Source organism: Mesocricetus auratus, unplaced genomic scaffold (assembly GCF_017639785.1).
Source record: "Mesocricetus auratus isolate SY011 unplaced genomic scaffold, BCM_Maur_2.0 Super-Scaffold_4256, whole genome shotgun sequence".
In the NCBI taxonomy this organism is placed as follows: Eukaryota; Metazoa; Chordata; class Mammalia; order Rodentia; family Cricetidae; genus Mesocricetus; species Mesocricetus auratus.
In genome coordinates, this window is record NW_024429182.1 from 13,192,347 (window position 1) to 13,213,925 (window position 21,579).

The following is a 21,579-nucleotide window of genomic DNA, read 5'->3' on the forward strand; positions in this document are numbered from 1 at the left end:
TTCAAGACCAGGATAATCCTGACATGTCTTTCCTGTGCCACTGCAGTGGTATGAGACATGTAATTCAAACGCATATGCCTATTGACAACCAAACTTGAAGGGCATGCTGCTGGTGTCGCTGCTACCTCTTCTACTGGCCATGCAAGTCACAGGGCCAGATGGCTGAGAAAGGAGAACGCACTGGGGTATAGAAGAGTGTACATGCTCTAAGTATATTCTATACTTGTGTGACAATATTCTTATGAAACCCAGCAATGTACACAAAGGATATATCCTAATAAATTTTGAATAATGATAATAATAATAATAGTTTACAAAGTTAGTTGGGGAAGAAACCTCTACCTACAGACAGTACAGGCAGTAGTGAAAAGACACAGGACAAAGAGAACTACAGGATGGAGTAAAGAATTGCAATCACATGATCAACTACATGTGCTAAAGTTTTCTTAAGTAGGCTTCTTCCGGCCCACCCGACTGCCACCACCCAGCAGGATGTTTACCCAGCCTCCATCATTCTGTTCCAGTAACTCATAGGGCAGCCAGTATGACCCTTCCTTCCTTCCATCCTCCCTCCCTCTCTTCCTCCTTTTCTTCCTTCCTTCCTCCCTCCTTCCCTCCCTTCCTTTCTTCCTTCCTCCCTCCCTCCTTTCATTCTTTCCTTCCTTCCTTCCTTTCTTAGGACAAAACAGGGTTTCTCTGTGTAATAATCCTGGCTGTCCTGGAACTCACTTGGTAGACAGGTTGGCCTTGAACTCACAGAAATCCACCTGTCTCTGCCTCCCTAGTGCTGGGATTAAAGGTATATGCCACCACCACCTAGCTCAGTGTGATTTTTTTAAGGTAAATTAAAAAACGCCATTCCCCTGAACCTTGTCCAAGTCTCCTGAGAGGTCAAACATTGATCTGACCTTTCCCCCACTCTCAGACACTCTGCTCCTGTTACAGACTCCATGGGCTCAGAACATTTCACTGCCTCCCCTTCAATTCACTGGTGCTGTGCACCTTAGAGTCCTCAGCTCATCTGCTGTGCTCCCCGAGTTCAATGTCCCCTGTGCAGTCTCTGACAGGGCCAGCAACGCCAGCTCTGGCACCGCACATGCATGCCGAGCCATGAGCAGTGCTATCGTTTTAAATGGTTAAAGCAAACCCTACGCCTACTTTTCTGGGTGTTTTTACATTGACTGAATTGGCCGAGTAACCACCAGTGGCCAACCATTCCGTGTGATCTCCAGTCCCTCCTCACCACAGGGCAGACTTTGGCTGAATCTGTTGTTAATGCATCGGGTTTTACTACAGAAGTGCACACCATTCATCTGAACAGCACCACAGGGGTTCTGTACCCTCATTGGTCTCCGGGTAGGAAGGGGAACACATATCCAAAACCAGTAGATGGCACAAAAAACCAGTAGCCAAAGAACTTCACAGATGGGCACATCGTTTTTCTACCCCAGAGTCCTACGCCCAGATGAACCATCAAGCCAAAGTCCTTCGTGCTACCTAAATGTTTTAAATGCGTCTAGTAATACTGAGTGACTATATGATTTATCCTCCAAGGCAAGATATTCTGAGAGCTAAAAGAAAACCATTAATATTTTGTCAGTTCAGATATGAGCAAGGACATCCCCACACACACCTAGAGAGGCGGCCGAGAGTGGATCACACGGAATTGAAAGACAGACAGCAAAGAATGAAATCTCAGAAGCAGAACACAGATCCACGAGTAAAACAAATGGGGATCTCCAGATAGGGAGAATTCAGGCCCAGAAAGGAAGGAATCAGTACAATTACAGCAGCCAACCAAAATGTGTGAGTGCAAAACTGGACGTTTCTTCCGTCTGCGTGGAAAGGAAAACAAGTGGAAACACAAGCCAGAATAGAATGCACCAGAAGAAAGAGCAAAGCTCCCCAAGGGTGCAAGCCTACAAGCCATGCTATCCAAGACGTGGAGGCAACAGGATCTCAAACAGGGTCAGAACACTTCCTGTCCAATGACACTGGTTTACTAATAATGGCCTTGTTTCAACCACATTACTGTATTTTGTTGAAATAATAAAAACATTCACACTATTTTTAACATTCTACTTTACTTTTTCACAATAATATTGATTATACTCACTGTTATTTCCTCAGTATTATCAAACTCGTATATGTACTTCCTCACACTGTTCCATGTAATATCTGTCCCATGCATGCTTCCCACACTTGAAACCACAGGTTCAGGGTTGTCAGGCCTACCATGTGAGGTTGAGGTTTCTGTATATGCTGTATTACCAGGCACAAACTAATGCTTTATCTGAAATAAATACAGGTCAATCAATACAATACAATATTTTTTATAAACATCAATTTATAGTCCATCTGGAAATTCTACTGTTATCAGATGTGACTAGAAAGAAAGGGTGTGTCATGCTTGGGATAAAATCTCTGAGTCTTAACAGCAGAGTATTCGAGCTGTGTGTATCATCTGCACTGAAAAAGTAGATGAAAGGAGGGGCCACGCATAGCCTCCAATCTGTGGGTTAGGGACTTCCGGTTCCCTGAGGAATAAGCCAGAGTAGGTAAATCAGCCCAGAGGGGCCACGCATAGCCTCCAATCTGTGGGTTAGGGACTTCCGGCTCCCTGAGGAATAAGCCAGAGTAGGTAAATCAGGCCACTGCACCCGTATCACCGAGTCCCATTCAAAGTGCTTCTGTGTGCAGCATCCCCTCACCTAACAGACACAAAGAGAACACACAGAACTGCCCCTATTTCATGAATACATAAATGATTGACATTACTTTGTCATGGCATGGGACCACACCAGGTTATACAACATTTTTAGAAATTTTACAGATGGCAGGGGTGGGGCAGGAGGATATTCAAGACAAATTAAATATCTTTATCAGCATTGCACAAAAGCAAACGAATTATTGAATGAATTAGTGAAAGAATAAACGAAACTATATCAGCTTAAGGTAAGACCAATCTTTTCATGCTTGGAAGAAGAATTTTCCAACTTTAAAATCATAGCTCCTTCTCCTTACTGATGACACAGCTAATTTTAGAAAAGAACACTCGTAGCTCTTATTCATAAATTGAGCTCCTACACCTAACAGAGTCCCAAGGTCCATGGACCTGAGAAGCTGATATCTTACTGACAAAAGGTCCTTTACTGACAAAAGTTCCTATGGATAAGGAACTCAAACCAAAGAGTCCCAATCCCAAAGCAAAATTCTCACCAGCATATTGTAACGTCCTTCCTGGTGTTATCTCAGGCAGGACGAGCTAACTGAGATCTCAGTGGCTCCTTCCAATTGTAATTAAGCCTGAGAAAAAGAAGAATCTTTTTTTCTTAGGCTTTTTAGGCAAACCATCACCTACCAGCAGTTCAAAGTCCAAACGTGAGGGAGTTTAGGCATTGTGCAAACTAAGCACATGCTCTGAGAAGGAGAAGCCCTCACTGCTGAGAACTGGTGCTAAGAAATGATTTGGATGTATACGGCATCTCTCGTTTCTTCTGAAGGCGCCAAGCAAGAGGAGGACCGTCTATCTCAATCTCCCTCTGGATCACTAAGGCGGGGCCCAAAACAGGATTTCTAAAATAATTTTTATAAATTCTTTGAGAATTTTATACAACAAAATTGAGGATATTTATTCACCCTCTCCATCCTCTCATCCCTTCTCACCCAACTTTGAGAGAACTTGTTTTTCTTCTTTCCCCGTTGAGTCAGTGTGAGCTGCCCATCTATTCTTGGAGTTGAAGAATGCTCTGGTGTGATCAGCCTGCTAGAGATCACCTTATTAGAAAAAAAAAAGGAAGGGAGGGAGGGAGGGAGGGAGGGAGGAAGGGAGGGAGGGAGAGAAGAACCCTGACTCTCCCTCTCTCAACAGCCATCAATCAAGTGTAAATGGCTCCTCAACTTGTGGTAGGATTGTATACCACCTTCTCTCCCACCATGAAGTAATCTATTCCTGGTTCTGTGGTTTATATTTGCTATCATGGGGTGTCTAGACACCCCAAAACAGATTTTGTTGTTGTTGTTTGGTTTCTCTCTATGTAGCTTTGGCTGTCCTGGAACTTGATCTATAGACGAGGTTAGCCTCAAAGTCACAGAGATTCATCTGCCTCTGCCTCCCTCACAGAGATCCATCTGCCTCTGCCTCATGAGTGCTGGGATTAAAGGTGTGCGCCCCCAAACAAGATCCTTAAAGTATGAGAAAAGATCCTGACTTGGTATGATAGATAATTTTATGTAACAACTTAATTGTATTACAGGGTGCTCAAATGTTTGGTCGATCATTATTCTGTCAGTGACTGTGGGGATGTTTCTGGGTGGTGTTAACATTTTAATCAGTCAATAGACAAGAGTAATACAGATAGTCTTTCCTCACAGAGATACAACTCATCCAATCCACAGAAGGCCCAAATACAATAAAAGGCAGAGGAAGAAGGGATTTTTTTTCTCTCTGTCTCACTGGTAATCTGGGGCATCAGTCTTCTCCTGCCTCCAAGCTTGGTCTTTGTCAAGAATTTATACCATCGTCTCTCCTGCTTCTTAGTCTTTGGACTCAGAATAGGACTAGACCATCTGCTGTCCTGAGTCTTCAGTTTCCCAACCACACAGCTTTCTTCTCAGCCACCAAAACTGCCTAAGTCAAATCCTTATAGTGACTCTGTCCCTATATACCATTAGGTCTGTTTCTGTAGAAAAGCCTCATTAGGGACTTGAAAGTAACTTGAGATTCCTCCAGAAACAAGGGTTTTAATGTAAATATTTCAATTTGGGAGATAACCTCCAGGAGGCCTGATAGGAAAATCAGGCAGTGAATAAGAATGGAAGGTAGAAAAAAAAAACCCCAAGCAAGTTACCAGGGCAGGCAACTGGGGCTCAGTGCACCGGGGATCCTGGGGGATTGTTTAATAAACAGCCTCAGAGTTGTCCTGGCCAAAGGACTTTTCTAGCCCTGTCCACCAGTGGCTGATGAATGGCTTCGTCCCACCCTTTGACAGACATAAATTCCCCGACCCAGGGGGTGCTCAATATGATAGAAGAAAGACTCCAGTGGACACAGAAAGCTGTGGGGCAAACAGCCCCGGTTACCCATATTCGGGAGTCAGGCTAGCATGCCAATAAATGGGAAGCGTGCAAAAGTGGATACGGAGAGATCTAACGGAAAAGAAGACGCTCAGCCATTTCTCATCACTGTGGATGTGAACTAACACCCTTGACCTATAAGGCAGCCCACTGCACGAGACGCTTGCATCAGCTCTAAGATTCACAACCACCCTGCAAATCAAGCATGATCCTAGTCTTGCAGCCAGTGAGTCTAAGGCACGGAGACCTGTTCAAGGTCACTGTTGCTTGAAGGCCTTCCATTTAAAAGTTATGTAGCTACTTACACGCACTGTAAGGTGCCCAGATATTTGGCTGAACATCATCCAGGTTGATATTTGGGGATTTCGAGAGAGCAAAAGTTCACCTTTAAGCGTGAAGAGAGCTGAGGGCGCAGCCCACGAAACGAGGAGGACATCTTCTGTGGGTCACCTGTTCTGCCATCACCCGGGAAAGGCGCTTGTCTCTGTCCTTAGTTCACTGTTTCAACACTAACAGTAAACAAGTCTCCCCCTGGCTCACATAATCACACCCTAGCGTGGCAGTCTGAGCGTCTCTTCTAGCCCAGTCTGGAAGGAGAAAAGAAGTTCACTCATCATCCTCCATTTTCCACCGAAAGCAACATCTTAAAAGGGAGGTCTTATTTCCTATGCATGTGTGTTAATATGTAACCTGATTCTCACCATAAAACCAACATACGGGCTTCTGGGAGCACCAAGTCAGGTAAACAGGGCCTGAGAACCAAAACTAAACAGCTGAGACAGTCCAGGGATATGGACTCAAAACCTACAGGTAGTTAGAGCAGGCCATACCATGCTGCGTCCTCAAGACATTGCATTTCAACTAGGCGATGCTATCTACTCCAGTCAGTTCAATTAGCTTGTGCTGACTGGCCACCAGACACAAGAGAAAGCAAATACTGAGGAAGAAAATGCAACGGAGATGGAAGAAACAAGCTGAGAGCCATCTTCAGGTGGATCTACTGGTAGAATCTTGGCTCAGCCTCCAACAGTGGTTCTAAACTGCCCTAATGCTGAGACCCTTTAACACAGTTCATCATGTTGTGACCCCCCCACCATAAAATTATTGTGTTGCTACTTCATAACTATAATTTTGCTACTGTTATGAATCATTGTATAGATATCTGATAGGATATCTGATATGCAGGATATCTGATATGCGACCCACAAGTTGAGAACCATTTGAAACAGTTTGGACATCTGTCTTCTATTTTTCTGCAGGAGGCAGCAAGACAATCAGCCCTGAGACTTAAACTGCCCCTGTTGCCGATCAATTATTCATTCTGGGTTCACTAATAACCTCTCATGCAGAGCACTTACAGGCTTCTTCTTATCTTCTCTTTGAAACAGGGTTCTCTTTGGAACACTTCATGGTGCAACACTTTTTCATTACTTTATCTTATTTATTTTCATGTCTTTCCCAGGGCAACACTCCCTCTAGTGTCTACATAGGGCTCTCAGGTTCCATCTGGGTGCTCTAGATGAAGGCAAAAAGGGAATGCAAGCCAGACACTCACTGACTGAGTGAAGATCAGTACTGATTAATTGGTGGACTCTGTCAATATGATCATCCTGAAGAGAGGCCAGCTGCAGAGCTCTGTAGATACCCACTTTAACATGCATATGGCTATGAGACAAGCATGTAGGTCCATGCCCGGGCTTGGATGCAGTAACGCCTTTGATACTGACTTCCAGTGTTCTCTTATTTTCTTACAGCAACACACTTGACTAACTTTCTTCAATAAATGTCTTTTGACTCCTAGTGAGGCGTAAACACTGATACCCAAGCCAAGAAAAGTTCTTCCCATTTTCCTGGATCCCTTAACCCTGCACACAACAAGCCCTGGGGACATGTTCAACTTCCTTCCGTTATTTGCCATCAGGTTTATAGCCAATTCTAACCAAAACGATTCTACACATTTCTATTGCAAATTCTAGGTATAAGTTTCAGGAAACCAGATCCCCCTCAGCCACACTGATATGGGTTCACTGTTCATGTCAGCACCGCATAAAAGTCAGATGAGACCTGTGTGGAAAACAGAGGCCGTGGGAGGTGGCTGAAATGAGCAACTTGTTCATGTCTGCATCTCTTGGAGGCTTTGCCATCAGCAGCTTGCCAAAGTACCAAGTGGGCAAGCACCCCCTTCCTCTGCTCCAACATTTCCATATGAAAACCAAGAGATGCCTTGCTTCCAGATACAAAAGCAGGCCTAAGTCAATGGGAAAAGGTCAGGAGCACGTGCTACATAATGGGTCGGGTACTACTTCTGAGCCCTCTGCTGGGTATAGTCTTGTTTAAAATCCTTCCAACGGCCCAAGTGAGCGGTGCCCCTTTGTATGGGTTGTGAGAAGGTAACGCTCTTCAGAAACTGAAAGAGGCTGGAACCAAAGCAGCTGGCTCTCAGATCCACGTTTCACACTCCCTGTCTACCCATCCTCACGAATCCCAAAGAGATTTGCATTCAGGATTTAGTCCCTCCACGAGTATTAGTTCACACATACAATAAACCATATGTCACACCATTTACCCATGCAAAATAATCCCACACTTCTACATCATGTGGAATCCCTAATTATCCTGTGTAGGTTTATCTTCAGTTCTCCGCCCCCCCCCACTGTAAGCTACATTTTTTTTCAGCATTTGTAAAGACACAGAACTCTATGTAGAAACAGACACAGTTATACGGACCAATATCCCTGAAAGGCTGGCTCCCTGTACTGCAAATCCCTCTCATCTCAGGCAAGAAGGAAGCACTTCCTCTGTTGACCAGCATGGACCTAATAGCAAAAGTCTACTTGTGCAACCCCAAAGTTGTGAGAGCCCATTACTTTGTCTACATTTACTACAGGACATTCGCTACTGTTCTATAAAGAATAGCATTTCCATAAATAATTAAACTCAAACAAGCAACTATATTTGATTGATTCACTAATTCAAATAGCCAGGTGATTTACCAAGACTCCCATCAGTAATTGTTAATAGGATATAGCTCATCCAATATTAAGGAGCCCATTATTTATTGTCTCCAGCCACTGTAGTAGTGGGTAGACAGAGTGACTCTGGGAACGTCACAATGGGATGTGAAACATTCACCACAGGCCTGTGTGCCTGAACACATGTTCTACTACAAACGGCACTGTCATGGGAGGTTGTGGGACCTTTGGGCTTTCAAAGGAGGTTCAATGGGGGTGGATCTTTGAGGGTAATAACCTAGTCTCATTTTTGAGCCAAGCTCTGTGCTTCCTTCTTTGACCCCCATGATGTGACTAGCCGCTTCACACTCCAGTGATACAGAGTTAGCCACCCTGCCACCATGCCTGACTTAGCCACCAATGCCACCACACCTTCTCCACCGGGATGGAATGTGTCCTCTGAACCTTGAACCGCAATGAGTTTTTCCTCCCTTGAGTTGTTTCTGCAGGTAACTGGTTACAGTGACATGAAGAGCAATGCAAGATGGAGGAATCAATTTCAGCCTTACATCCAGCCATTCTAGGTCTCAGCCTACTCTACCTATAAAATGGGTAGCACTATACCTTACCTAAGTAAAAGCAGAAGTATGTGAACACTTCTGGAAGGAAAATGCTTTGCTAACCTGAAGGAGTATTGAAAAAATCAAGAAGGAGTAAGAGAGTCTATTCTTAGACAAAAGAACAGTTGGGATCCAGCTGTAGGATGTGATGTTTCTGTCTAAACCGTGTGCCTCATCCCCGTTGTTGAGTAATTTGATGGAGTCCATTCCTAAGAGCACCTCCAGCATTCTGTGGGTGTAGGATGCCTGTAGTACCTCCCACAGTGATGCTTTCTCCTTTAAGCTCATAGGCTTAAACAATAGCTCGACAATTAGCCACACATTACCCCCATGGCATCTGTCTTGTTGTCATGTGTTATTTAACTTTACAGAAGAGCAGGATCACATCCAAAGCATACAAGAGGGACCTTGAGGCAAGTGCTGTCAAGTCTTTGTTTCTCGCCCCTCCATCACATCCCTATCAAGCCCCAATAGCCAGAACAACGGCACATAGACATCAAATGCTCAGCAAATGGCTGAACAACCTGTGTGAGTTAGGTATCTAATCTCTGAAACACATGACAAGTCAGGATCATTGACTTCTCCTTATTTCAACCCCCTTTCAAGTATAGTAAGAATCTAACTTATGCTAAAATGCACACGTAAGTGGCTAGGGAGATGGCTTCATCAATAAAGTGTTTACCATACAGCACCACTTTTGAAGACGCTGGTCAGTGAAGTACCAAAGATCTCTCTCCCCCTAAATATTACAGGCTACTGTCAATGTGTTGATTTCCCTGCAGAACTTGACGGTAAACCCCTACTGCTAAAGACAACACCCACTTGTCATGAAACGTGGACAAGTTAAGCCGACGCTGACCTGGAAGCCTCATCCCTACTGTCTAGTTTTCATAGTGCTATGCACACTACTCGAGGAAAAAGTAACCATCAATCTTACTCAGCTGTTAACTCTGAGAGTTAATATACGGACCAACCCAGAAAGACACGCCCACTGGTGCAAGACTGGCATGAAGGTTATAGGAGTGACCAACTACTTTCTGATTGGATTTTAGCATCATTGCACAAGATGAAACCCATACCCAACACAATCATCAAAGCCAAGAACCTGCAGCTAGATATCTCATGGGGCCTACTCTTACTCTGTTGTAATGACATAGTGCAAAACCTGAGTTCAGTACCTAACACCCACATACAAAGCCAGGCATGGTAAAATATGACTATAACCCCACCAGCACTGAGGAAGAAGAGCCCCCCCAAAAAATGATGGGAAGTTGATGGCCAGTCAGTCTAACCAATCAATGAGCTCCAAGTTCAGAAAAAGACCATAGGTCAAAAACCAAGGTTGATTGAGGAAAACACTCAACACTGACCTCTGAAATCCCTATACACATACACACACATGTACATGCACCTACACACACACACACACACACACATATACGAACATGAGCACACATCCAAAGAAGTTGCCATGTGAAATAACAAACTACATTAGATGTTATTTTTTTAAAGATTTATTTATTGTGTGTACAATGTTCTGCCTGCTGTTGTCCTTGCAGGCCAGAAGATGGGACCAGATCTCATCACAGGTGTTTGTGAGACACCATGTGGTTGCTGGGAATTGAACTCAGGACCCCTAGAAGAGCAGTCAGTGCTCTTAACTGCTGAGCCATCTCTCCAGCCCTACATTAGATGTTATTAAGAGATGGCGTCAACCCATTTTTCATCTGAGGGTCAATGATTTCTCCTTCCTCCATAGTTTAGACACCATGTATCTCCCCAGAGCAGAGTGCTATTGAATCATGGGACACACATAAAAGCAGAACCCATAACTGATGTAGAGTATTTATTTGACTGCTAATATTTCACCCTACCCTCCTTATACTGAAAAATATAAGATTATAGTTAGCAAATCTACTAAACAAATGATCAAGTGTGTGGTGCAGTGAGGAGCCTATCAGTCACGAAAGAAAGGGAAGTAAACGTTTCTTAGGAAGGTTGCGTAGAGGCCTGAGTTTGTGTCTTGAACTGAGTCGTGAATGGGTGCACTGAAACAGAAGGAGTGTGTCTTACGTGGAAGAGGTCTTGGAGCAGAGCCAATCAGAAGCCTGGGACAGGGGCACATGCTTCAGAGGAGTTGACCATGAAGCAGTCAAACCGCAAGTTGCAGAAGCAGACCCTGGACACTCAAGACACCCAAGGGAAAGACCTTTGATGCCACGACATGGGACTTTAGATTTGAATTCAAGAAGCCAGAGATCCTCATGCTAGAATGGAGACATGCAAAACAAGGCCATTCCTGGGTACAGTGCCTGTTGAGTTGGGAAATCACATCTCTGACAATGATTTCAAATTTGTTTGTAGACTGTGCTCCATGGAGCTGGGAAGTGCCATTCATTCATTTACTCAGGCGACCATCACTAAGTAGCTAAGTGAGGCTGAGTGCCCTGATCTACTGCCCACCAAGAAAATGAGGTTCAATCCAGTCCTTTCCGCCAGCCTCCCACACACAGGAGAATAATCATGGCTAGCTGAATTCCCTTCATGCCTCAATGTCAGTCCAGCTCACGTGTGTGTGTGTGTGTGTGTGTGTGTGTGTGTGTGTGTGTGTGTGTGTGTGTGTGTAAGAGAGAGGCAGAGACAGAGAGAGAACAGGATACATTCTGCATTATCTACCTCCCTCTCTGAAGGGCCTCTTGTCTTCCAAATTGTCTATTGAATCATGCTTTGCATCTTCTCGCTGTAAGAGAAATGCCTCTGGCTACCCAAAAAGCCAAAGGAAGACAGAAGGCAGGAAATCTACAGGTGGGTGGGTGGTAGATCAAGCCACAGGCCTCAGATGACTTGGCCATCGGTACCTAGCCCTGAATGAACTGCGAGTCTCCAGGGACAGACCTTGTGTCTGTCTGTCTGACTCTGTCATACTGCTCTGTTCCTTGTGAGATGACTCTGGTCCATACCTGTCTGCTCCCAGATTTCCCCTAATGACAATAGAGTTGCACAGCTAGAGAAAAAAGAGCTTCCAGAGCTTTCTTACCACCATTCACCAAATCCAAATCATAAACCTAACACAACTGGAGAAACCACTATGCAACTTTCCTTTCCTGCCAAGCAAAGTGCAAGTTCCAAACCCTGCATTTCAGTCATCAGTAAACAGGGCCTCCCGATAAAGGCTTTTGTTTCGCTGCTCACCTTGGAAACCACCACAGGATCTGAGAAGCGAATCAGAGCCAGCAACACTGCCATCAGAGGACTCTTGGAGCAGACACACAGCCCTGGTCCACCCCTCCTCCCCACATCCCCAACCTCCCACTCCTGGCGGACAGTGACCGAGAGCAATTAGTGCTGTTGTGTCCCAGTGTGTTTCCCAGTTCTGTCTCAACTGAGACGCCTTTCCTTGTAATATTAATTAAAAACAGATTTTTTTGGCAAACCCCTGAAGAATGGTTTCTGTGGAAGGCTTCTTTATTAAGCCTCAGAGAAGGCAAGACGCATTAAGATATTGAGACACTGGGACGAGAAGGCTAGGCAATCCAGCCAAAAGCTGTTTGAAAAATCTGTTTGGGGGCACAGTGAGACACTCTAGTGAGTGAAATACAATGAATCTGATCAAATCTGCCACTATTTTGCACATTAGGAGTAAATATTTTAGAGCACAGGCTACTTGCAGCAGCTGAGGATAGAAACCCCCACCTCCTCGTACATCTTCTAACCTGCTCCATGGCTGGCAGGCACCTAGAATGACCCTGTATCTCCTCATTTCTCTTCACAAAGGTTTCAGGTTGGATGCATTAATTGAAAACTACCTGCCAAGTCATTCCAAGCAGACGGACTGGAGGGGCACTGGGCTGTGAAGCCACTGTATGTGAGCTGCTGGGAAGAAAGGGTGCCTGGCCTAAGAGAGGATGAAGAATCAGGGTTAATCCCAGACAGGAGGGGAGAACTAAGTGGGCTGGGCCTTCACAACCCTACACTCTCCAGGGCCATTTGCCAACCCACTGAGCAAGCAAGGAAGCCTCTTCCTCCATCTGAAGGAAAAGGACAGAATAATGTGTTTTTCTGTTTCCCTGTAAGCCACAGGGACTGGGTTCCCCCGGGTGTTTGTGAAACACTTTCTAACCCATTAATCACCAGAATCTCAGCCGGAGACGAGTGGCCAGCAAGAAGAACTACAAATCTCCTCCAGAGCAGAGGCTCCAAGGCCATGGCTACTCACCTCACTAGCCAAGTCAGTGTGATCACAGCCAGACCCCACAACATCTCCCTCCCCTGCTTCTTTCTGGGGCAGTCTGCTAGCACCTCCTCCATTGCCTCCCAAGCAAACTCACCCCAGGTACTGTACCAAAGTGAGCATTTGCCCCGAGCGATCAAAATGCGGCCAAAGGTGCTGGGTAGCAGACCAACTGGGCATGGAGATTTGAGTCATCCATGAACCAGCTACTGGGGACCGTTGGCTGTGCTCTTGGCCAGCTTCACTGCTCCAGCAGGAACAGGGCAGCATTGTCCTTACAAACAAGGGTCTCTTCTTGGCCCTATGCTCCTGAAGTACATGCTGAACGGGAGGGTAGGGCTAAGGATGCCCAACTACATACTTCTGACTGTAAACTCTACCAATGTCGAGCTCAGTGTTCAGCGACTAACACCCACCACCACCAAAGAAATTCATATCAAGAGTTGCTGCTCACCAAGGGCCCTGGGAGAGAAAAAACCAGAACAAAACAAAACAGTTAACACAGAAGCTGCTGGTCAAAGGGCCTGTTTAACGCTTTAGAAAGCCACAGGAAAAGGTGGAATTGTCTTTCCTGGCCAGAAGAGCCTGCTACTAGGCCCCGTATTCTCTGCCTTGTGACGTCTCCTTCCACTTAGAAGCAGCAGTAAAAAGACTTGCAGATGTTTCTTCATCATCACCATCATCATCACTCCTCACCTCCTCTTCTTGCTGTTGGCAAAGGAGGGAAAACAGCATCCTGCCAAAGACGTCTCCCTCTTCACAGAGCATACCGGGTCAGAGCATCTTCATGGCGCTGCAGATGACATGTGCTAAAATGGCGAGTGCAGCCTAGGGACCAAGCAAGCAGCCCCTCTCTGCCTGGGGATGAGCTGCCTTGGACTTGCTGGAGCAGGGAAGCTAGCCAGGAGCACAGCCAACAACGGTCCCCAGGAGCTGGTTCAGAGATGGCTCAGAGCTCCAGGTCCTGCTGGTCTACTACCCGGGACCTTTGGCCCTATCTTGATCGAAGAGGCGTTTCCCCAGTGGGTACAAACCAGACCATCACCCACATTCCTTGCTGCTCAATCACCCTGAAGCCGGGCGGGGAAGGCCAGCACATTTACCTAGTACTTTCGAGAAGTTCTTCCTGTCTTAAGTCCCATTTCCAGGGGCCTTGTCACGATTTTTAAATGTCCCTTACAATTCAAGTCCAGATGAAGCACCTCTGGCTGAGTGAATTTAGTAATAGAGCCATGCATGTGTAAGGGTATCACCTCCTCGAAGAGGAGAAGACCAAGAGAACGCCCTACAATTCCCATCAAACTTAAATGAAGGTGGAATTCACAAACTCTGCTTCCATGAAATCACACCCCTCTCCCCCCATCCCAAACATCCCCTGGGAACTTGGAAGTAAGGCTTCAGTCACCCAGTCTCAACCATCCAACCCAAGGCTGGGGAGGTGAGGGGGGCTGTCTTGATAGAGGTAGATGAAGTCATTGGTCACCAAGCTGCCCTGTGTACCTTGAGTCTCCTCCTCTGAACCCAGCATCTGGTACTCAGGTTTGCTGCCCCCAGCCCCACCCCCAAATGTATAGCACTGACAACCATGAAATCTGTACTTGGTTACTGCTTGTAAGCCTAACTCTGCAGATGCTGGCTTCCCTGTTAGTCAATACTCAACCCCATGAACCCTACGCTCTGGTAAAATAAGGCGAACATCTCCCCGGGAAGTCTTTTCAAAAGCCTGTCGTGAAGAGACATACAAAAGAGACAGCAGTTCCCATCAAACGAGCTCTCAGAGCTGCTTATAAATCCATAGTCCTCTTAATGGAACCCTTGCTCTGCCCTAAGTCTGCTTCTCAACCGAACTGGGAAGCCACACCAGGAAAACGATGTGGTAAGGCCGGGTGAAACAGCGACCACCAGAGGAAAGAGAGTGGGAAGGGTTTTGGCAGCCAGTTCTTGCTGAGTGGTAGTGAGGTGGAGAGAGATCCTTCAAGCAGGCTCTGTTAGCAGCTACCTGGAGAGGACCCTACTCAGTTGAACTCCACATTCCTGAGCTCTGAAGCCTCCAGGGAGCAGGCTTAAGGAAAGTGCCACCTCTTGGTCCAACAATATCCTGGGGCCCAGATGGCAAAAGGGGGGTACTCTGAAACAGCAGGGCTCAACTCTCATCCCGGGGCGGCTCTGTTTGTAGGACACAGGCGAAAGTGAGTTTTCTGCTCGCCTACTTGTGCGTGCAATGCAAGCCTGAGAGTACACAGTGTGGAAAGGGCATGGAAACTCGCTTTTCGCCTTAAACTTTTTTTTTCTGCCTGCCCCCCACTCAAAACAGCCTTCCAGCTTGCATGAGGCAGCCCAGCTCCCTGCCTGGCTGCATATCATGTGCCTAGCAGCGAGCAGCGACCTCAAAATGAACAAATGGATCGGTTTCCCTGTGGCCTCAATCTCCCTATTTCCCGGGCTCCCTTAGCGTGACCTGGGGGGGGGCAAAGGGGAGCTCCCCCAGTCTCGGGAATCTGTCTAGAGATTTCTCCACATCAGTCCACGTCTGCACTCACGAATTCAAGCATCCCCTCTCTAGAAAAGAAAAAGTGACTCTCCAAGCCGAATGCAGGAGAGAGCGACCACAGATCCTATGCCCAGGCAGCTTTAAGACACACTTTCCTCTTAGCCTTCCAGACAGCCTCGGTGTCAGGGTCTTCGGTAAACAGATGCACATACCATCGTACAACAAACTCTGCTAACCTGTTGGGGGCGTGAAGAGGCAGGACAAACCCCTTTCTAAAAGTCTAGGCACCCTGGTTCTCCATCTGGACCCGAAGCAACTATGTGTCCCTTCGCTCCCGTTCCCACTACCCTTGGCTGTCAGGAAACGAGAGATCTGTGCTAGATGGGGGTACTCACGCTGCTGTTGTGCCCCGACCAGTGCACCATGGCTTGATTGTGAGCCGAGTCTCCAGTCAGCGCAAAAGACGTGCTGGGCAGCCTGAGCTCCTCAGCCGCTGGTCCTCCGGACCTCGTCGCCTTCACCTCTTCCCGGGAGCCCTTGGTTTGAGGGCGGCTTCCTTTGGCACCATCTGCGGGAGCAGTAGCCCAAGCGTCCCCGCGCTCCAGGGTATTGGGGGGCTGTGACCGGCGAGTCCTCCTCGAGCTGGCCGCCGTGCTAGGAGCCGGGATGCCCCGGACCCACCTCACATCTTCAGGCGAAGTCCCCTCGGCTTCAGCCGGTGTCTCCCTGCTGCTCGCCTGGGGCAGTAGCTCTAGCCTAGACCTGCGCCTCTGCGCCGTGGCTCTCCGTGCAGTCGCCAGCTCCTCGGGCCACCGGTTCATTGCTGCCCGAGGCAAGAGAGGAGGCAATGCTGGTGGCCGAGAAGCCGGAGACACCAGGCGTCCAGGACCTCCCGTGGTGCCCCAAGTAATCTCGGCTCCGGCCAGAACCCACGTAGACAAGAGGAGCAGCCCCGTCCGGGCGAGGGGCGCCCCGGGCCAGCCTGCGGGGCGCTCGGTGCCAGCCGCTTCCATCCCGCTGCGGCTACCGCGGCTCGGGCTGCCGAGTGTGTGGCACCCGCCGAGGTGCGAGTCCGGCGGGGAGGGGGTGCGCACGCCGGCGAGCGAGCGAGTGGCAAGCGAGTGTGTCGGGGGAGTGAGGAGGGGGCGGCCAGGAAGGAGGTGGCTCCGGCTGGAGCGCCTCGCCTGTCCTGCACTCTTCCCCCCTCTGGATCGTTCACTCCCCGGTCCAGAGGGTGACTCCAAAAACCCAAAGCAATTACTAAATGCTCCCTCCCTTGATGCTCTGGCGGTTTGGATGCTGTTGTTTAAATGCCCGCCCCCCAAATCTTTCCCACAGACCTCTTTCAGAAATTGTGTATAAAAAGGAAGTGTTCAGAGGTAATAAGAAAATCCTCTTTTAAAACGGGCAATGCTAGCCGGGATCCAGGAGGAGGGACTAACAGCAGACCCCAATCCGGAGTCTCTCGGATATCCAGCCTCCAAGCCTCCAGCCTGCTGTGGACGCGGAGTTGGGAAGCCGCTCCTGGCCGCAATTGGGGGCTCACTCTTCGGGTCTGTTCTTGGGAGCTGGAGACAGCGAGCGGGGAAGTATAAGGGTCTCGAGGAAAAGGAGGAAGAGGAGTAAATTGTTCCCAACGCCAACTGTTCAGGATCTGGAGACGAGGGCCAGCCTGGGGCTTCCGCGTGGAAGCCAAGCGCGGGATGGACCCACGACTCTGCTCTTGGCTCCCCGCCCCCGGAGGCCTGCGCCCCCTCCCGGTGCGGGGGCGCGGGGAGTGCGTGCGTGCGCGTGCGTGTTCGCAGGCGAGCAAGAGGGAGACCAGGGGTGTTCCGGGGCTGGCGGGAGGGCGCCTCAGGGTGGGGGGGGGTTACCTGGTTGAGCTGGTGTGTGGGGCCGTATTGCTGGATGTGCGGGGGGGGGGGTGCGCGGCCCCGTGCGTGCGCGTTTACACGAGCTTGTGTGAGTGAGAGCGGCGGGGCGGGGCGGGGCGAGGCCGGGCGGTTGGTGCGCTCCACCGTGGATGCTCAAGGATCAAGCAAAGGCAGTATTTGCATCTCCAGCAGCCTGTGGAGAGCAAGGACTGCACCCCTCTTCCTAACGCACCCAGGGTCCCCCAGCACCTGTGGACGTGATCTGATTAAGCCGCCTTGAGGTCTGGAAAGTGAGGTTGAAAGCGGCCAGGCAAAGACTGGCCTTCTCCGGACCCCGGGCTAGATGTGGGAGGAAAGTAGTAAAGACTCTGCTCCCACCCGGAAGACCCAGATGCCGTTTTTCCTGCCCTGCTCTACTAGGTCTTGCCCTTCCGACCTCCAGAGCGCGATTCTGAGCAGGGCCAGTGTTTCAAAGTGCCCGCCACCATTTGGAAAGCCCCCCTGCCCAGTGCTTCGTAGGTTTATCAGGTCCTCGTCCCCTATGGCAGAAAGACAGTAGTTTGCACGCATGGTGTGACTGGGACCCTTCCTGACCGCTGAAGACGGAGACTTTGATGAGCAGGAAAGCTGGAGACGGTGCTCCTGCTGGAGACACCCGGGCAGTCTGGAGATTGAAAGTGCGCCATGGTGGGTGGGGGCTGAAAGGACTAGCAGAAAAGGCGCAGGATGGAGAGTTAAGGCTGAGCGAGGGGCACAGATTCCAAACTATCCCTTCCTCATAGAAGAGCTTTTTTCTACAAGGTGAAAGCCGGCAGTAGAGAGGAATTGTGGTTGGAGATGTGAGAACAAAATGGTAAATCTAGAATAGGAGAAGAGAGGAGAGGCGGGGAGAAGAGGGTGCGAAAGAAAAGAGGAACTCGGAGAAAGCCCCGGAAACGGCCTGCTGCGGAGGCACCTGTACTCTGAGCCTGCGCCAAAGGACTGGAAACCAGGGATTTCCCGGAGCCCTCACCTTCTGAACTTGCTTTCCCACCAAAGCTAAAATGAAAATTAGGAGCCGGAGATGGCTAGGCCGGAGAAAGAAGGCAAGGACAATGCCACCCAGAATGAAGTGGACCTGGCGTTCGTGGGTTTTCCCAGACCTGGGGCAGCACACCGCTGCGGTTAAAGTTCCAAAGCTACTGACCCAGGTGGGCGCAGGAGTCGGTGCTGGGAGGGAACGGGCTATCCGCTGGTGCCCAGCGCCCCTACCGAGGAAGGCGGGAGCTGCAGCCGGGAACGTAGTGGGAAAGGTTTATCTAACTGATGGGTTCCAAGCAGGGGTGCCATGACTTAAGAGGTGTGCTCTGTTAGTTCGGATTTGGGTTCCAAGGCTTGTACAGCCTCCCACAGGGGAGGTGCAGGTCAGTTTCCGAGCTGTCCCCCGATGCTCCCCAACACACACACACAGAGAGAGAGAGAGAGAGAGAGAGAGAGAGAGAGAGAGAGAGAGAGAGAGAGAGAGAGAGAGAGAGAGAGAGAGAGAGAGAGAGAGAGAGAGAGAGAGAGAGAGAGAGAGAGAGAGAGAGAGAGAGAGAGAGAGAGAGAGAGAGAGAGAGAGAGAGAGAGAGAGAGAGAGAGAGAGAGAGAGAGAGAGAGAGAGAGAGAGAGAGAGAGAGAGAGAGAGAGAGAGAGAGAGAGAGAGAGAGAGAGAGAGAGAGAGAGAGAGAGAGAGAGAGAGAGAGAGAGCAATCCCAGAACCTTATCTAAGAGAGGTTTCCTTTTCCACCAGGAACATCTAACCCTGTGATTCCCCATCGCTCAATATCTACTTTTACATTGTTTTGTCCCTTTCTCCATTTGCCTAAAATTTTTTTGCTCAACCCCCGGGGTCCTCTCTGAATTCAGCCAACTGTCTCCAGTGCCCAAATATCTCCGGAAGCGTCCTCCCTCATGCCTGCAGTGCCTCCTTCACCACAGGCTCTCTTCTGGGCGTTTGCACCTGATGTTGACCTCAGGTAACCCTGCGCACACACAGACAACTCCTAGCATGTGCCATCGCCCAATAAAGTTTGTTTCTTGTTTGCAAACGTGTCAGGATCTCCTAGGTCCTCCCAGGCTAGCTTCAATCACATTTAATTAGCTTCTCCTCTCTCACCTTGAATTATGAGTTCCCTCTTCTCTCATACCCTTAATTCTCTGTGCCTGGTTCTCATTGCACCCTCCTTCTTGAATGTACACATCTGTCCTTCAGTCACGGCCTCTCCCTGTCGACTCCTGGACCTCCAGCCCCACCCAGTCCTCTCGTGAGCTTCACACCTGGACGATGCTGCATGAGTGTCGTTATTTTCTGTTGCTATAACAAAATACACAATGATGAGTGCATTATAGAGAAAAAATGTTGATTTTGGCTCACAGTTCTAGAAACAGGGGAGATCAAGGGTGGGGAACCACATATGGTAAGATCACAGCACGTGTGTCACAGCATGAAAGACTCCATCCCTGGTGGGAGTGCATTTGAGTGACACGGAAGAGGTTGCAAGCGTCACAGCTAGTGATCTCAGATAGTGATCTAGTTCTTACAAGTCTCTCAAGGCTGCATCAGTCACATGTCTAGCAGCCCCACTACCCCAACATCACTCTAAGAAGGAACCAAGTCTTCCCATGAGTGTTGGCAGGAAGAGTCACATTCAATCCGTAGAAATGTGTGTGCCTAAAACCGCATTCATCAAGACCTACCAACACCCGACAACATCTCAGTAATATAGAGTAAATGCATGGCATGCACCCTTAACACCTACGCTTTTCTACTTCCCACATTAGGGAAAACCTTGTCAGGTCCATCTAAAAGCGGCTTCACCAGGTCTCACTTGTTCATTCACAGAATCAAACACTGTGGTGGTCCTGATACAAACCATCACTTGTCTGAGAGCTGCAGTAGTTCCCTACCATTCCCTGAATTTCAGTTATTCCCTTTCCGGAGCCAAGCTCCTCACCAGCACCATCAGCACCAGCACCAGTTACTCATGAGTAACTGAGGTAAAAATAATTTTATATTTTACTGTATTGAAGTTGTCAAACACCTGCATTTCCGCTTATGACGAATACCAAAATTGTTGGGGTATTTTTACATATTTTGCAACAAGTCTTGAAAATCAAATGCATATTTTATTCTTATAGCAGATTTGAATTTAGGCTACCTACATTTCAGATGTTTAATTAGCATACATAACTGGTGGCTACTGTTTTTAAGCACCACAGCTACAGAGATGACTTGTTAATGAATAAGGATGATGGTCTTATGAACTGACCTCAAAGTTCTCCGGTGACCAACCACTATACATTTCTTTAGAAAGGAATCCAAACATCTGTGCTCTGCTCTGCCTCTATGAACCTTCATACTGTGTCCCTAAAGTCTGGAATGTACGCTCCACTACAGTTCCACTGTAACCTGGTTTAAAAGCCGACTTTTCTGTGGAGTCTGCCCCCAGCCCCATGGTCCCAAACACTACATCTACTATCATCATAATCATATCAATATCTTCAGAAAATTACTTATTTTCCTGCCTTATCAGTTTGGAATTCAAAGGAGAGGACTACAGTCCACAGCACCCCCTGTCTCTTTTGCTGGCGTGATGCCTGGTTCAACGGGAAAGGAAGAAGTCGATGGATAAGACTAGCCTTCGCTCTGTCTCTATGGGAAAAGCAAAGGAGGTCACACCGAGAAAGCATTTTGTTACCAGGCCTTCTGTTCCTATTACAGAAAATTTCAGAAAGCAAATTATACCTTAAGTTATCTATGGGATTAAGCTAAAGACCTCCCCAAAAGTCTCAGGTATTTTTTTGTTAGTTTAATGGCATTTGCAGTACACTTACACTTTGGGAAAGTATTTTGGTCCCCTCTGAACACCCACTGCAGGCACACAGAAAGAATTCCAGCTTAGGTTTTCCTTAGTCATCAAATAGCATCCCTTTTATGAGGACCATAATGGTTTCAATGAGAAATGTCCCCCACTGGCTCAGGGATTTGAATCCTTGGTCTGTAGTTGGTGGTGCTGTTTGGGGGAAGGTTAGGATGTGCATCCTTTCTACAAGAGAATACTACTGAGGACAGACCGTGAAAGTCCATAGCCTCAACTTACTTGCAGTTAACTCTGCTTTCCGCCTGTGGTTGAAGCTAGGATCTCCCAGCATCCTGCTTCTGCTGCCATGCCTGCCACTCGTGCTGCCTGGCCATGATGGACTCTTATCCTTCGGAAACCAAAAAACAAAATAAACTCATCCTTCCATAATTTTCTTTTGGACACGGAATGTTACTGCAACTTCAGAAAAGGAACTAATATGAAGACGTAGAGGA

The 21,579-nt window shown here is 48.1% G+C and overlaps 1 protein-coding gene across 1 annotated transcript in view; it reads right to left on the bottom strand.

Moving 5' to 3' along the window:
- Sorcs3 (sortilin related VPS10 domain containing receptor 3) overlaps nucleotides 1-17,120 on the bottom strand; it is a 609,591-nt gene extending 592,471 nt beyond the window's left edge. The window contains exon 1 of the mRNA XM_005063478.4: nucleotides 15,765-17,120. Within this exon, the coding sequence (XP_005063535.1) occupies nucleotides 15,765-16,382 (618 nt within the window). The 5' untranslated portion in view covers nucleotides 16,383-17,120. The remainder of the gene's footprint in view (nucleotides 1-15,764) is intronic.
- Nucleotides 17,121-21,579: the final 4,459 nt, after the last annotated feature.